The 18,828-nt window shown below is 43.3% G+C and overlaps 1 protein-coding gene across 1 annotated transcript in view; it reads right to left on the bottom strand.

Moving 5' to 3' along the window:
* Positions 1-18,828, bottom strand: part of LOC126473676 (polyglutamylase complex subunit TTLL1-like) — a 235,701-nt gene that overhangs the window by 211,259 nt on the left and 5,614 nt on the right. The window contains exon 2 of the mRNA XM_050100912.1: positions 761-892. Coding sequence (XP_049956869.1) covers positions 761-892 — 132 coding nt within the window. The remainder of the gene's footprint in view (positions 1-760; positions 893-18,828) is intronic.

Raw genomic sequence — 18,828 nt, 5'->3', positions numbered from 1 at the left:
CAAAGCGATTTAGAAAAGATGGCTGTATGGTGTGGCAGGTGGCAGTTGACGCTAAATAACGAAAAGTGTGAGGTGATCCACACGAGTTCCAAAAGAAATCCGTTGGAGTTCGATTACTCGATAAGTAGCACAATTCTCAAGGCTGTGAATTCAACTAAGTACCTGGGTGTTAAAATAACGAACAACTTCATCTGGAAAGACCACATAGATAATATTGTGGGGAAGGCGAGCCAAAGGTTGCGTTTCATTGGCAGGACACTTAGAAGATGCAACAAGTCCACTAAAGAGACAGCTTACACTACACTCGTTCGTCCTCTGTTAGAATATTGGTGCGCGGTGTGGGATCCTTACCAGGTGGGATTGACGGAGGACATCGAAAGGGTGCAAAGAAGGGCAGCTCGTTTTGTTTTATCACGTATTAGGGGAGAGAGTGTGGCAGATATGATACGCGAAGTCATTAAAGCAAAGACGTTTTTCGTCGCGGCGAGATCTATTTACGAAATTTCAGTCACCAACTTTCTCTTCCGAATGCGAAAATATTTTGTTGAGCCCAACGTACATAGGTAGGAATGATCATCAAAATAAAATAAGAGAAATCAGAGCTCGAACAGAAAGGTTTAGGTGTTCGTCTTTCCCGCGCGCTGTTCGGGAGTGGAATGGTAGAGAGTATGATTGTGGTTCGGCGAACCCTCTGCCAAGCACATAAATGTGAGTTGCAGAGTAATCATGTAGATGTAGAAAGCCTGGAACGTAAGCTCACCAATAGAAGTTCCAGTCGTCATCTGGTCCCACCTGCAGCCAGCCGCGCTTCTCGAAGTTACTGACCAGCACAGACTTGTCCAAGTCCGTGCAGAAGGTCACACGCTGCTTCTCCGAAGATGGTTGTAGCAACCTGCATGGTCAAATAGTACACCTATAGGCTACGTTCATAATAATATTTTTTTTTTCGAAGACAGTCCAAGTGTCAATATGTCGTAACTAATGACTAATACACACACACACACACACACACACACACACACACACACACACACACACACAGAGTCGTACAATTGACATACACCTTAATGATCTCATACATATAGGTTTGCAAAATCATTTTAATCAAATGAAGAGCATTACTCGGTAAAATGCGTGACATTACAGGAAAATGTACGGCACGGATGTCCGAAATGGTCTACCTACAAGATCTACATTATCAGCTAAAATTTAACATTACATTATTGTACTGTCCTAAAGCATAAATACCTGACATACTGCACGTTTGATTTTTTTTTTCTTTCTGCTGCCCACCTCTTTATGCGAGACTGAATCAATATTTAAAACCTATCGCAGCGCGCATGCGCTGTAGTCTGGTGGTTTCTGTAGGTCAGTTTGAGGTGTCTTTTCGTAGCTTGATAGACCACAAATGCCCTACATCAAATCGTTCGTCTCTACTTCACCTATACCACTGTGGTAGGTTGTAAACAGCTTTTGTTTACATCGTGCATGTCACACATCGCGCCTTGCTTCGCTTGCAGTCTGCATCTCTCCACGACACATTAAAGTTGCTGGCACACATTCTATTCTGCACTTTTTCTTTGCTTTTCTCCCAAGTCCTGTCCTAAAACCTCAAAAACCTTTCTGCCAAATAAAGTCTTGGGACCCTGGAAGAGATCGGTCCTCATCCAACAGGGCAGGGGAGGGGGGGAGGGGGGGGGACATGGGAGGAAAAGGTCTTGGGAGCCTGGAAGAGATTAGTCCTAATCCGTGGTCTAGCCACCATCCAACGGGACAGGGGGGGGGGGGTATGGGAGGAAAGACATGGGGTGCAGTCCAGTGAGAGCAGATGGAGATCCCGGCAGAGGGTAGTGAGACGCATGCCAACTGGCAATCCCACCCGTGGGCGGGTGTTAGGAGGGAGACATCCCTCATTGGCGAAGAGCGCAGGGAACACAGGATGTTCCCTGCGGCTTTTCGCGGATGATGCTGTAGTATACAGAGAAGTTGCAGCATTAGAAAATTGTAGCGAAATGCAGGAAGATCTGCAGCGGATAGGCACTTGGTGCAGGGAGTGGCAACTCACCCTTAACATAGACAAATGTAATGTACTGCGAATACATAGAAAGAAGGATCCTTTATTGTATGGTTAATATGATAGCGGAACAAACACTGGTAGCAGTTACTTCTGTAAAATATCTGGGAGTATGCGTGCGGAACGATTTGAAGTGGAATGATCATATAAAATTAATTTTTGGTAAGGCGGGTACCAGGTTGAGATTCATTGCGAGAGTCCTTAGAAAATGTAGTCCATCAACAAAGGAGGTGGCTTACAAAAAACTCGTTCGACCTGTACTTGAGTATTGCTCATCAGTGTGGGATCCGTACCAGATCGGTTTGACGGAGGAGATAGAGAAGATCCAAAGAAGAGCGGCGCGTTTCGTCACAGGGTTGTTTGGTAACCGTGATAGCGTTACGGAGATGTTTAATAAACTCAAGTGGCAGACTCTGCAAGAGAGGCGCTCTGCATCGCGGTGTAGCTTGCTCGCCAGGTTTCGAGAGGGTACGTTTCTGGATGAGGTATCGAATATATTGCTTCCCCCTATTTATACTTCCCGAGGAGATCACGAATGTAAAATTAGAGAGATTCGTGGGCGCACGGAGGCTTTCAGACAGTCGTTCTTCCCGGGAACCATACGCGGCTGGAACAGGAAAGGGAGGTAATGAGAGTGGCACGTAAAGTGCCCTCCGCCACACACCGTTGGGTGGCTTGCGGAGTATCAATGTAGATGTAGATGTAGATGTAGATGTAGATGTAGATGTAGATGGTCACGGAATTGGCGAATGGCGACTGCTTAAGAAATAAGGAGATGGCTCTGTCAGATGTGTAGAGGGGGAATCCCTGCATCTGTGAAGAGACTATCAACAGCACTAGTGTGAAAGGCACCAATAGACAGACGCACCCCACAATGATGGACAGGGTCAAGGAGCTTCAAAGTGGAAGGAGCTGCTGAGCCATAAACCTGACTACCATAATCGAGTCTGGACAAGACCAGAGCATGGTAAAGATGGAGAAGAGTGGAACAGTCTGCACCCCAAGATGTGTGCGCCACGAGGCGGAGAGCATTAAGCTTCTGCATGCATGTAGTCTTTAGGTGGCGAATGTGAGACAGCCACGTCAGCTTGTTATCAAAAATAAGGCCCTAGAAACGGGACTGTGCTACAACATCGAGGAGCTGGTTGCCTAAATAAAGTTCTGGATCAGGTTGCACTGTGGGTCGACGATAAAAATGCATAACCCGCGATTTGGAGGGGATAAACTGGAAGCCATGGGCGGTGGCCCTCGCAGAGCTCCTTCGGATGGTGCCTTGGAGCTGGCGCTCAGCACATGCCACCAAGTGGGAGCTGCACCAGGTGCAAAAATCGTCAGCGTACAACGCCGGGGTAACCAGAGGCCCAACAGAGGTCACAAACCCATTTATGGCAATGAGGAAGAGCGTGACACTTTGCACAGAACCCTGTGGGACACCATTCTCCTGAATCTGAGGGGTGCTGAGTGAAGTGCCAACTCGAACCCGGAAGAGCCGGTAAGATAAAAACTAGCGGATAAAAATCAAAAGGGGACCACGGAAGCCCCAGCATTCCAGGATACAAACGCTACGCTGGTGAGTACATACTCATGATTAACAATTTCAGCCATTTGAACGCAATCGCTTTTTGGTTTGTGGGAAGCTGGTTGGATGTATCGATGGATTGCTGCACATGTTGGGCGCCATGTATCGGTGGTGTGTCAAAGCTTCAGCGATGGTCTGTGGAACATTCCCACGCCCAAAGACAGGGTCCTGGACGTCCAGGTAGTACAGACGCGAGTGAGGATGGACGTATTGTGTGAGCAGCGGTGGCCGACGGATCATCATCCAGGGAAGAAATCGGGGCACACGTTGTACCTGCTGTCTCACCAAGGAACACTGGGAACAGTCTGCTGACAGCAGGACTGAGATCACATGTGTTTCTGGCCAAGCTGCCACTCACACCACGACTCCGCCAAGCGCGACTACTCTGGTGTCGTGGGATGGCACTATTTTGTCTGATACTAAAATGTAGACTTTCACGGCCGGAAATTTCATGTCCATTATAATTATCCGGGCTGTTATGCCGTGGTCGGTTGCTGAATTCTGTGTCAATTCCCAACGTTTCGTCCCCGTCTGCGGAGGACATCTTCAAGGGGGTCTGTAGCTCGATGAAAGGTCCAACGCTCCCACCGGCTCGCTACTGACTCCATCGTGCTACAGACCCCCTTGAAGATGTCTCCCGCAGACGGGAACGAAACGTTGGGAATTGACACAGATTTCATCAACCGACCACGGCATAACAGCCCGGATAATTATAATGGACATGATACTATTTTGTCTTCAATGATGAGTGTAGGTTCGGTCTGTATGGGACTGATGGACGTACAGATGTACAGCATCGACCTGGTGAGTGGCCTATTCTGGAGTACATTCGTCCATGACACACGGGTCGCACCCCAGGCTGGGGTGGGGGGCATCATTTACAACTCGTGGCCACATTTAGTGTTTCTACAGGATAAAGTAACCACTGCCCAGTACACTGCAAGGAAGGTGATGTGCTTCTTTAGCAGGACACATCCACATGTGGCTGCTGCGATGCTGCATGTTCTTCGTCGTGTACAACAACTGCCCTGGCCTGCAAGACCGCCAGACCTCTCGCCAATTGGACACGTATGGTACTTGAGGAAGTGGGGAATTACTCGTCCTCCAGAGCGTGCAACGAAAGAAGCAAGACGCTTGGGACATTCTATCGCGTCGTTTGCAAGCGAGATACATCCCTGCGTTGCCGCCAGAAGGGAGTGAGTACACCGTGTAAGAGGTCCATGACTAAGGCACTTGTTGCTAACGCACTCAAGCAGATGTAATTTCGATGGATTGCTCACGCGCTGCCTGCGATATGTAAGGTATAAGAAAATCTCAGACCAGAGAGCAGTGTAGGAACTGTGTAGCGCTGGCCGCAGTGGCCGAGCGGTTCTAGGCGCTTCAGTCTGGAACCGCGCGTCCGCTACGGTCGCAGGTTCGAATCCTGCCTCGGGCAAGGATGTATGTGATGTCCTTACGTTAGTTAGATTTAAGTAGTTCTAAGTTCTAGGGGACTAATGACCTGAGAAGTTAAGTCCCATAGTGCTCAGAGCCATTTGAACCGTTTTGAACTGTGTAGCAATTGTAGTAGTAGAAGTGAGTGGTCGTGTGCATGGAGTTGGCTGGGCCGGTCGTGGGGAGCGATGGCTGTGCCAGAGCGATGTAGTATAAGGTAAAAGCAGCCTCGCGCATATGTACTATTGTAATATCAAGTCCCATGTAAATGTTTTTCAAAAAAATCTCTTAATAATAATCTTTCTTATAAAAATTAACTTTTGACAATCATTCATCTCAATTTAAAGAATTTACTAATTTCTCCAGTCCATGGTCATCCCGATTATTGTAAAGAAAAATCGGTTGTTTCTGTTTATACATGACAAATATATCGGCCAGCATTGCACTGGGCTGTGCCAGAAAAACTTCTTATAGGAGCAGATATATACGCGTTATCCGGCGACCTTATTGAGGTAAGAATTTGCAATTTATTCAGAATGATCATTCAGGGCCATGACGCAGCACTGCTGACGTCCAAAATTTACCAGTTTAAATTCACAGTCAGTTAATTATTGAAAGGTTATGTAAGTGAGCAAAATTTTATTGAGAGATTAGTCACGTTATTATTGTGAGGTTACGGAATTTATCTGTTGGTAGGTTACGCTAAATGTGAATGATATATAATTAATTTATCTTATCTGTGGGAGGTTACAACCGTATATCGATGTTTTTCACTTGGTCTGAATTTATCAAGATGAACTACCTGTCACATCTCTTGTTAATAAAAAGACATTGTCCTTAATGGTATTGCAACCTTTTCCCTGGCAGTGTACATATTTAGGCCTATACCATTTTACGACCACAGAGTGTTCCTGTTACAGTACAGACTTAATTCTGAAATGTGAAATATGTTATACAAGTGTCATAGTCCGTCACATGTAATGCCCAATTTCAAGTTGTACAACACACCTTTGTTTGAACAGCCATTAGCGGGCATTACAGCAAAGACTAAATCCGTTGAGGGTGACGACGAAGACGTGAAAAGCATTAAGCTAATCCTAACTTCTTATCGGAATTAAAAACTTACAGAATATGACTAAATCATTAACGATCCAACTTCATCAATGAGAGTTCAATGGGCCGCAATAGTTTGTGTGATTCGCACATCTTGTATGACATCCTAGACGGACCCAATAGTATTGAGGTTAGGAACCTGGCGAAGCACTGCAGCGTCCTCATGTGCGTGACGTCATTCGCCGCGCAATACAGGAGCGAAAGGTTGGTACGTTTTCTCGACGGAGGCAAAAGTTGACTACGTATTGCCGAAGGCTGACAACCGGTTGCAAACAACCGAATGGCGTTGGGACACCTGTACTGATCGTGCGGCTCTCGCTGGGATAAGCAGCTTTTCGCGGGTACAGGCACGCTAAGAGGTTCATCAATGAAGCACAACGTGCTGTAGTCGACGACACGTCGTCAGGCGGAGGGAGAATGAGTAGGTGTAGTTGCGTAGTTGCGTGCCGGCTTTTACACTACAACGATTTTGTATTCGGCGTCCACCCACACACATTTTGATTCTTGGAATCTGTCGCGGGGAATACCACGGTTATTGCCTAAGAGAGGCATGGCTTTCGAGATAGTCTTGTCCGCCTTCATTAGAGAATATTTTACTAATTGTAATAGACATTTAGCCGACTTTATGTTGTTTCCCAGGAAACCCACGAGAAGACTGTCTCATTTCGTCCCCCTTGAAACTTAATTACAATATTTAGGGGGCAGAAGCAAAGACTCGTGTGAAGTTATTCTAGGAGCGCTCTCAACATACAACCTTGAGCAATTGGTTAGAAAACCATCTCGATATGGGAACATATTGCATATCTTGCTGACAAACAGACCTGATCTTTTTGAGAAAGTTAATCTAGAAGAAGGTATTAATAACTATAATGTCGTTGTGGCTTCTATGCCTGTGGAAGTTGCAAAAAAAAAAAAAAAGAAAGAAACCACCAGTGTAGAGTTTTCTTGTTTGGGAAAGCAAATAAAAGTGTCATTAATGAATATCTTCACAGCCACGTCCAAGCATTCACCGCGGGACACAAAGATAGTGAGCATCTTTGGCTGGAATTTCAAGGTATTGTCCACCACGTATTAGAGAAGTATGTGCCTAGCAAAAATATAGGGGAGGGAAAGTATCCACCTTGGTACAACAAATATATTAGGAAGTTGCTGAGAAAGCAGAGAATTTTGCACAGTCATTTTAAACGTAGTCATTGCCCTACTGACAAACAGAAATTATGCGAAATGAAAGCAGCTGTGAAAAGGTCAATGAGAGATTCTTTTAACGAATTAGAAAGTAACATTTTATCTGCAGATTCAGAAATAAACCCCAAAAAATTTGGTCGTACGTAAAATCTATGAACGCTACAAATAATTCAGTATCTTCTCTTGCTGACTGTAGTGGTAATGTAACGGATGATGGTAAACAGAAGGCAGAAATTCTAAACCTAGCTTTCAAAAACTCGTTAACGGTAGAGACCTGCAGCACCATTCCCCCTTTCAATTTTCGAACAAACACAAGGATGGCTGACATAGTGTTTAGTGTATCTGGGACTGTAAAACAGTTAAGATCCTTAGACGCCAGGAAGGCATATGGCCCAGACGGTATCCCCGTAAGATCATACGTTGACTGTGCTACAAATATAGTACCATTCTTATCCATCATCTATCAGAGGCCACTGGAACAGCGGAAAAACGCGCAGGTCATAGCAATATATAACAAGGGTAGAAAACTGGATGCACACATTTACCGGCCAATTTCACTGACATCGATTTGTTGTAGAATCGTGCGACATATTTTGTGTTCAGACATAATGACCTTCCTAGACTCTGAGAAGCTCATCTGCATAAATCAGCACGGTTTTAGGAAACAGGGGTCATGCGAGACACAGTTGGCCCTCTTTGTTCATGATATACAACAGGTTCTAGATACCGGCTCCCAGGTTGATGCCGTATTTCTAGACTTTCGAAGGACGTTCGACGCAATTCCGCACTGTCGCTTGCTGCAAAAAGTGCGAGCTTACGGTCTATCCGATGACATATGCGGTTGGATAGAAAGTTTTCTAACAGACATAGAGCAGTACGTCGTCCTAAATGGGGTGACTTCAACAGAAACAAGTTTAACTTCAGGTGTGCCCGAGAGCACCGTAATAGGTCCTCTGCTGTTTACGATTTACATAAACGATCTGGTTGATGGTATTGACAGCGGCATTAGACTGTTTGCCGATGATGCTGTAGTCTACAGGAAAGTAGTATCACACGAAAGTTGTGAACAAATCAATGAGGATTTGCAGAAAATTAATGCGTGGGGTAATGACTGGCAGTTATCTCTCAATATTAGTAAGTGTAACCTATTACGTATAACAAGGCGAAAATCCCCATTAATGTAAGAGTACAAAATAAATGCCTAGTCTTTGGAAGCGGTAACACCCGTTAAGTATCTGGATGTGACTATTCGGAATGATCTCAAATGGAATGATCAGATTACACAAGTAACGGGCAAGGCGAAGAACTCTAGACTGCGGTTTATTGGTAGAATCCTGAAGTGACGCAGTCCTTCAACAAAGGAAATTGCTTAGAATACGTTAGTTCGTCCAGTCTTAGAGTATTGTTCGTCTGTATGGGACTCTTACCAATTGGGTCTCAATCATAAGATTGAAAAGGTCCGAAGAAGAGCGGCAAGATTCGTGACGTACATTTAGCCATCACGAGAGCGTTACAAATCTCATAGAAAGTCTAAAGTGGGAGACACTTGCAGATAGGCGACGTGCTAAACGGAAGGGGCTGCTCATTAAATTCCGAAATACTATCTTCGCTGAGGATGTAGAGTATATATTATCACCATCAACTTTCCAATCGCGCAATGATCACCATTCAAAGATAAGGGAAATTAGAGCTCGTACTGAGGCGCTGAGACAGTCGTTTTTCCTCCGTGCGATCCGCGAATGGAACAGAGGGGGGGAAATATGACGTTGGCGCAAATTGTGCCCTCCGCCACACACCGGTTGGTGGCTAGCGTAGTAAATATGTAGATGTAGATTTACAGGACTCCCAATAAGAATGGTGTGCGTTAAACTATTTTCCAATATTTACATAATTTCCAATAGTTGTAACGTTTCCTTCTTCACCGCAATTTCTGTGAGTAGCCCACGCAAGTCGGAAATTATTTTAAGGTGCTCCAAAATTTGGAGTCTGTAGAAAGCCTCTGCAGCAGTCTCGTCAATCTTAATTGCTGAATTTTTACCTTTTTCCTCATCGAAATTTGTAACTAATCGGTCAAACTGATGGCTGTGGTAATCTGCGTCTCGTCGAATATTTTTTACTAATGAGAAAACCTGGATGAACTTTTGATGTATTTAGCCTTCGGTCCCATCCTTCAGATACGTTGTTAGTGCCATGGCGTCTTCCACAGTAATTTCACATACCTCTTGCTATGTGGTTGTCATCAAACACTAGTCCAGAAGTAGCTGCAGAAGTCCTGAAGCTTTTGGTTTTCAGACGTGCTCTCCTGCATAGACAGCCAACCACCATGCAACATTTCCAGGGGAAGATTTGCTATAAATGGAAACATTCTTATAAAACAGTGCATTTCTTCGTTTTCCTTTTAGACAGGCACAAGGCCGCAACACAGAACTTGACTCCACAAACATCAATTAAAACGAAAATTGCAACCCATAAGCTCTGTTTCAGGAAACAAACTTCTAGCTGACTGGACGATACCAATTTCGGAGTCCATCGTGAGAGACACAGGGTTCCATCCAAGCACGCTGGTTTTATTAGTTTAAAAAACGTAATGTGTTTCTCGCTTTTTGTTAACTAGCAAAAAGTAGACGGCTGAAATAGTGGGTTTTTTTTCTTCCAAGAACTTGTAACATGGGTTTGAAGTTTGAATAACTGTCCAAACTGTTTGTTCGAACTCTTGAACGTTCCATCCACAAAGAATGATATACAGTTTTATAAACATGATTTTCCTTTTCGGTGACAAACACTAGTACTCTATCAATCGGTCTCCTGTTATCATCTGCAAATAAAAAAAAAAATTCTGCCAGCATTCATGACTAAATTATTTTCTTGAAAGAAGATTCCTCCAGAATCGGTCGGATCTTCCGCAGGGCCCATGTACGCCCTTGTCTTATAGTGCATTTTCTCCTATTGCGATGCTGCTACTGTTTCGCACTTCTCTGTGATGGTTACGATGTCACTTGTAAGTTGGAGAATCGATCGAAGGTCTGCCACACTTCTTCAACTTAAATTGATGGAATTGTTGTGTCTGTTTATTTTGCACGCTTTTTTGCGCATACGAAATGTTTTCGTGTTTAATTTTCTGCTTAATCGGTAACAGAACCTTTGTCTGAAACTGCTATTTTCAGTAGATAGTCTTATGTTGATGTAATCTTTATAACGTTTACACAATGCAAGTAAGTTACACCTTTTTTGTTGCTACGGAGCCCCATATACTGATGCCTATCGTAAATCAATAAAGGCTTCTCTTTAGTCGTATCGGTGAACTCCGTCTTCGCAAAAATTAGAATACGGAAAACTACCTGACGGTCAGAGATCAGTACGAAAAGCCACGCTCCACAAACGTCTGTCAATGAACTGGTGTGCGGACCAAGTTCTTATTCCAGATGTGCCTTTCCAAGCAGTACGTCGCACGTAGCGACGGACAGGTCAGTGTATCCTACTTCTGGAACACCCTGTTCCTACATCCACTACCTGAAGTGTCCTTGGCTCCGTAGAAGTGTCAACACTTTCCATCTCCTTACAGGTGTCTCAAACTCCGATCGAACAGTTGGCTCCTCTATCATTAGCTATAATCTTAGATGCTTCGTGCCGTATCAGCTGTATTCCGATTTAGAGATAATCTCGCTGTTATCGATAACGGGGAAGTGCCTTTTCATTGTGTCGCAAACGCCGACACGTCGCTAATGGCTGAGAGGCAGTTCGGTGATTCCCCGGCGCATTTGGCGATTACTGCCAAATCTAGATAGTATTGGAGAGTGCGTGCGTCTGTTCGGACCGTGGCGTCTTGTGCTGGAGACACTCTGCAATGAACACGGCGAGGTGCCACTGGTTTCCAGGAGCAGTAACTCACTGAGCGGCGTTTACTCGTCGAACCAGCAGAATGGTAAGCCTGACTGTCAACAGTAACCCCGTCCAAGGGCAATCCACGGAGGATGGGGGGAGGGAGGGGGGTGTATCACGGACGGACGTGTTCCCCCTCCCCCTTCGCCACCCTAAACAGTCCGAGAGAGAGAACGAGTGAGTGATCCTCGGCGTAATAACAATTTTTATTTACTGCGGCATGTAATTGTGAGTTTCAAAAATGCAGAAAGCCTTAATTAACGTAACGTACGTTTGACTTGTGTTATATCCCTTCATTTCATTGCTCCTTTTCTTTTTTTGGCAGAATTTACGATAAAGAGCAATAAAACCTGACGTGGTTTGCCGTTTCGTGATTGCGTAGCAGATAAAGGGTTATTGTGTGGGTTGTATTCGCTATGCAGTGAGGTTAAATCTTTTACTTTGTGAAAAATTTCTAAATTTCTAGGGCTGCGTTCAGGCTCACACATTCAGATATTTTCGGTAAATATTAGATCTCTCTGGATTCTTTTCCTAGTTACTAAGAAACAGTACTAACACCACTTAATGTAAACAGCTTTATTTGAAGCTACACGTTTCCAATTTTCCTTCATCATCCGGATTCTTACAGTCATTCCATTTATTGTTCTATGTGCCTTGACATTTCGCCAAAGTCCACTTGTTGGCAAATAGTACCTAGATTCCTGTTTGACGCTTTTATCGGAAATTTGACGAAGTTTGGTGTGGAGACAGCTTGAACCCTGAGGAAAAACGTAATCTACTTTAAAAAAAATTAAATCAGTAGACAGAGGTGATAATCGTCGATATTACTGAATCAAGGCATAAAAGAGTTTCTTGACAATGGACTCTTTGCTAGGTCTGTTGTGCAGGTCAAAAGAGCTACGTCAAAATGTGAAGTTCGAAACTCCAGATCTCAAAAACATATACACAGAAATCCACGACAATATTTGCTTATCTTTTGCCATTCACCAAAAATCACCATTTTGGTCTTTTGATTTCCGTGGCATAGCGAATCTGAAAGACATCACAAAAATGGTAATTCTGGGTAAACCATGAAACACATGTTCTAGTGGACTTTTTTATAGATATCTTTGGAATCTATATTTTAGTATGACATCAAATTATGTACCACATATTGATCAGGCAGCGTGTTGCTGCCAGCAATCTCTTCACTTTGTTGTTGTGGTCTTCAGTCCTGACACTGGTTTGCTGCAGCTCTCCATGCTACTCTATCCTGTGCAAGCTTCTTCATCACCCAGTACCTACTGCAGCCTACATTCTTCTGAATCTGCTTAGTGTATTCATCTCTTGGTCTCCCTCTACGAATTTTAGCCTCCACGCTTCCCTCCAGTACGAAATTTGTGATCCCTAGATGCCTCAGAACATGTCCTACCAACCGGTCCCTTCTTCTTGTCAAGTTGTGCCACAAACTCCTCCTCTTCCCAATTATATTCAATACCTCCTCATTAGTCACGTGATCTACTCATCTAATCTTCAGCATTCTTCTGTAGCACCAGATTTCGAAAGCTTCTATTCTCTTCTTATCTAAATTATTTATGGTCCATGTTTCACTTCCATACGTGGCTACACTCCATACAAACACTTTCAGAATTGACTTCCTGATACTTAAATCTATACTAGATGTTAACAAATTTCTCTTTTTCAGAAACGCTTTCCTTGCCATTGCCAGTCTACATTTTATATCCTCTCTACTTCGACCATCATCAGTTATTTTTCTCCCCAAATAGCAAAACTCATCTACTACTTTAAGTGTCTCATTTCCTAATCTAATTTCCTCAGAATCACCTCATTTAATTCGACTACATTCCATTACCCTCGTTTTGCTTTTGTTGATGTTCATCTTATATCCTTCTTTCAATACACTGTCCATTCCGTTCAACTGCTCTTCCAGATCCTTTGCTGTCTCTGACACAATCACAGTGTTATCGGCAAACCTCAAAGTTTTTATTTCTTCTCCATGGATTTTAATTCCTATTCCGATTTTTTCTTTTGTTTCCTTTAGTGCTTGCTCGATATACAGATTGAATAACATCGGGGATAGGCTACAACCCTGTCTCACTCCCTTCCCAACCACCGCTTCCCTTTCATACCCCTCGACTCTTATGACTTATTTTACATAGCAGATTACCTATAAACGGCTGAACAAACTTTCATCAAACGTATGTCCCGACAATTCTGGTTAAACTAACCTTCAAATAAATAAAAAAATCTGCACTGAAATCGGTACGTTATATGAAATTAAAGGAATTAAAGTTCAGGGTGAAGATATATTTTGAAAACACCAAGGTTTGCCGACGTTATTGTGATACATGGAAGAATAGATGCATGGAATGGATAGTGTCTCGAAAACAGGTTACAACATGAACATCAACAGAAGTAATAGGAGGGTGATGGAATGTAGACGAATTAAGTCTGGCAACACTAGAGCAAACAAATTAAGTTATGAGACAGTAAAATTAGTGGATCAGTTTTGCTGCTTGGGCAGCGAAATAAGTGACTATGGCCGATGCAGAGACGGTATATTTGTTAACCTCGAATATATATTTAAATATTAATAAGTTATTTCTCAAGACAGCTATAGCCTTTTCTGAACATGTTTGTCTGGAATGTAGTCTTCTATGTAAGAGAAACATAGACAATAAACAGATTATATGAGAAGATAATGCAGGCTTCTGAAATGTGTCACTGTAGATGAATGACGGAAATCAGACGAGTAGATTGGATAATTGATGAGGAGGTACTGAACACAATTGTAGAGAAAATTAGTTTATGGTTGTTGTTGTTGTTGTCTTCAGTCCGAAGGTTGGTTTGATGCAGTTCTCCGGCTAGTCAGTTTTGTGCAGGCCTCTTCGTCTCCAAGTAACTACAGCAATTTATAATTGGCAGTCAAATAAAAACGTGACAGATTCAGAAAAGTGGTAAACTGTTTATTGTTTCGAAAGTAATCGCCATAAATGTGAAGACATTCATCCCACTGCGGGAGAAGACAGTCAGTGCCTTCATGGAAAAATGTTTGCGGTTACCTGTGGAGCCGTGGTTGTACCTAGCCGTGTACGTCTTCGTCTGAAGCAAATCGACATCCACGAATGTCTTGCTTCAGGGTTGCAAAAATGTGGTAATCGTTCGGTGAGAGATCGGGACTGTAGTAAGGTTGTGTGAGGGCTCTTCCACATGTTGACAAGGCTGTTTCAACTATGTAAATAACTATCATTTATTGATACATTAGATAAGTCATCTGTAAACCGAGGTCTACATTCCATTTAATGTTTTTAAGTTTGTACATATACAAGTACGTATTCTATTTAGCAATCACTTCTCTTGATTATGTGAAAATATATACTTCTAGCTAAAGTTTTACACTGTTTAAAGAACGTTAGTCATCACTTCCTCTGTTATACACATTCCTTGAAACCAAATTTAGGTACATGGATGGTTATGCTGTGGTTATTTATCCCCCTCCCCTTCTTCATATTACGAACATGAATGGTGAAAATTAAAAGGTTAGGTAGAATTACTAATGAAGAGTTACTGAATGCAACTGCGGAAAAAGAAACCCGGGCGAGAGGTTGTCGAAAAGAAAGAATCAGTAGACAGAATAGATCCTGAGACATAAAGGAGTCTTGCATCAACATTAGTCACAACCGTAGAGGGAGAGCACGTCATGAATACAGAAGAGGTTACGGTGGATGTAGGCTGCAGAAGTCATGCATAGATGTAGGGGCTTGCACAGGATAGACTACTGCAGAGAGCTGCTACAACAAAATTTTCATTACAAAATCCCGTCTGCGTGTAGCATCGTCAATATAAACACAGAATAAAGTGGCAGATAAAACGTACCCATGACTCACACTTGTCGTTACTGGTACAAATACTTCTGATTTAATATAATGTGTAATGGGTATCATCTGTTTCACTACAATTAAATAAAGAAATTACATATCCCTGAGCCCAAAACTCAAGTCCACATCTCGTGGACGTGCGGTAGCGTTCTCGCTTCCCGCGCCCGGGTTCCCGGGTTCGATTCCCGGCGGGGTCAGGGATTTTCTCTGCCTCGTGATGACTGGGTGTTGTGTGCTGTCCTTAGGTTAGTTAGGTTTAAGTAGTTCTGAGTTCTAGGGGACTGATGACCATAGATGTTCAGTCCCATAGTGCTCAGAGCCATTTGACCCAAAACTCAAACAATCTATATATCTATAGAGTGTACGTTTTAAATCGAGACAACTAAATATCTCGAAAACGACATACTGCACGAAGAAAAAAAACTGTTCTAGGTGAAAAGTTAATAGTAAACGGAGCATCTGTGTGTACTACAACTTTCCACCTACTAAGCACCCCCCTAAGTGGGCGGGATCAACTTCGTATTTTCACCTGGGAACCCCTCATTCTTACTGCGTATTCGCATTCCATGCCAAAAAAATACGTAGGGTTTACTCAAATCATTCTTTTCCAGTAGTGATACATGGCGCTGTAATCGACAAAATATCAAGTGTGCCTGTTTTTGCAATTAAGAAGCGACGCATTTGATTCTACAGGTAATTTACGATGTAAATGCAAATCCTTGTGTTGTAAAGGTTGATATTCACGTTCGAAATTTACTGTAGTATTTCAGATTCGATTGTACAGTACAATATGGTCAGCCGTTTTAGTGTTTAGTTAGAAACTACGTTTAGCATAGTCCAGGAACAACGACATGATTTTATAGTTTTCCGTTGCCATTGGGATGTTTGGTTTCGGCGAGTCCCCTTGTCTCTCACCACTGGCAGTCTTCATTCCGGTGAGTCCCATTGCCTCTCCATTGGGGTGCTTGATTTCAGTGAGTATCCATGCCAAGTGCGCCTGTCGCTATCACGTCATGGGCGTTTTACCTCATTACATGGGCTATAGTTCGTATTCCGTCAGGAGCCGTGCAGTTACGGCGGTTGGATAGAAACACACACAGAAATCCGTCACCCTTTGGAGAGGAGGGGGAGGGGGGGAGGGTAGCCACCTAAATAAAACATTTTTATGGTTTGGGAACTCACCACAACCCCGCGCAGGGAACAGAAAACTACGTTACCATACAAGAAGCTTACTTGTCAGAAATGTCAACGTCTAGCCATATTGCGTGTGCTGTACAATCACATTTGCAACACAGTGAAGTTTGAACATCAATATCAACCGCCAGAATACAGAGGTTTACAGTTGCATAGTAAATGAAATGTAGAATCAAAAGTGTCGGTTCTTAATTGCAAAAACAGGCACACTTGATATTTTTGTATTACTGCGCCATCTGCTACGAATAGCAAACAGTGGATTGAGCAAACCTTACGTATATTTTGATGTATAATCCGAATACGCAATGAAAGTGGGAAGTTCCCATTTGAAAATACAAAGCTGACTGAGCCCACGCAGAAGGGGTGGCTAGAAGACGGCCAGTTGTAACACAGACAGTGTCCCCGTCACTAATATTAACTTTTCACCTAGAACATAATTTTTTTTGGTACGATGCGTCGTTTTCTGGGTATTTAGTCGTCTCAAGTTAAAACAAATACCCTATATACTAATAAAAAAAACTGCAGAACTGTCGTGACTGAATACGATAATCCCCAAAACTACTAGACGAATTTTCATGGGGTTTTCATAGGTAACTCAAGCGTAGCTTGAGGCAACGTGAAAGTTTTATTTCATCAAAATCGGATCACCCAAAAAAAAGATATAGTGATTTAAAGTTCCATCGCGTGTCTTTCTGTCTGCTGGAACATGACAATTTGGGGACTACTAGAAGTACAAGGTGTATCAAAAAGAATCATCGGCTTTAAAAAAATCGTAACCATTATGATGTCTGAGATATGTGCGTGAACAACATACTGATGGAAAGAACAAACTCTCGAGCTTTACTCGGTTCCCACTAGGTAGCAGCAGTGTGCGCCCATTCCAGTTCTAGTAAAAATGGTGTCGCGACAGCAGAAAGCGTTTTGTGTTCCACGTTTTGCGCAATGCGCGACAGTGATAACTGTTCAGTGTGATTTTCGTACTAGATATGGTGTGGATACTCCTACAGAACAGAGCATTAGACGATGGCATGAACAATTCCGAGAAACAGGTTGTTTGTGTAAGGGCAAATCGGCGGGCCGTCCCCGAGTGTCTTGACACAGACGTCGAAAGCATCCGCCAGTTTCACAAGGTGTCTGCATCTCAAGGGGGGCATATTGAACACGTATGAAAAGGTATGAAAAATTTTGTTTGTGAAACTTCATGGCAGATTAAAACTGTGCGCCCGACCGAGACTCGAACTCGGGACCTTTGCCTTTCGCGGGCAAGTGCTCTACCATCTGAGCTACCGAAGCACGACTCACGCCCGGTACTCACAGCTCTACTTCTGCCAGTATCTCGTCTCCTACCTTCCAAACTTTACAGATGCTCTCCTTTACAGAAGGTAGGAGACGAGATACTGGCAGAAGTAAAGCTGTGAGTACGGGGCGTGAGTCGTGCTTCGGTAGCTCAGATGGTAGAGCACTTGCCCGCGAAAGGGAAAGGTCCCGAGTTCGAGTCTCGGTCGGGCACACAGTTTTAATCTGCCAGGAAGTTTCATATCAGCGCACACTCCGCTGCAGAGTGAAAATCTCATTCAGGAATTTTTTTTGTGTTTCCCGTTCATCAAAAAACAAAATTCACTGTATATGTTTATTAGTTTCAGAAATACAGACGTGCCAAAACGGAATATTTTCATGGGGTTTTCATAAGTAACTTCAGCGTAGTTTGGGGCAGTTTTTCGGATTTATTTCATCAAAATCTGAACACGGAAAAATCATATCGTAATTTAAAGTTTTATCTAAAATCGTCTACTCAGCTTAGTAGCTCTGTTTAATCATAATGGCTTACTACACCAAAGAACCAATAGATGACTCCGATTTTTTTTGGTGACAGAATTAAGTGTCGCAATCTTGATGATGATGGTGAGGTTCCATACTCCGAGGAGCGTAGTGGACGATGCGGGAGACCCGCACCGCCGACTAGTCAAGGCGCTAGCGGAGGTGGTTTGCCATTGCCTTCCTCCGACCGTGATGAATGATGATTAAGACTACACAACACACCCAGTCATCTCGAGGCAGGGAAAATTCCTGACCCCGCGAGGAATCGAACCCGGGACCCCGTGCGCGGAAAGCGAGAACGCTACCTCAAGACCACAAGCTGCGGACGCTATTAGAACACTGAAGTATTTAATTTGTTTGTTTCTTACAAAAAATTATGGATACCTAGAAGGCATCCCCCCTGGCCAAATTTTTTAGCACATAGTGATGACTAAAAATTCGTGGCTTTTCTAGATCGAAAGTTCATATGTATGTGGGTGTAGTAGCTACAAGATACCTGTGTTTTCCTGAAAAGTTATGTTCAGGGCATAGCAAAAAGAATCTTCTGAGTTTACAAGATCATAATTATTATGTTATTTGAGATATGTGCGTGAACAAGCATACTGTTGGAAAGAGCGAACACAGGAGTTTTACATGCTTCCCGCTAGGTAGCAGCATCTTATACACTCCCGGAA

This window comes from Schistocerca serialis, chromosome 4, assembly GCF_023864345.2.
Source record: "Schistocerca serialis cubense isolate TAMUIC-IGC-003099 chromosome 4, iqSchSeri2.2, whole genome shotgun sequence".
NCBI lineage: Eukaryota > Metazoa > Arthropoda > Insecta > Orthoptera > Acrididae > Schistocerca > Schistocerca serialis.
Note: the sequence above shows the minus strand (reverse complement) of the source record. Positions and strands in the feature narration are given on the sequence as shown.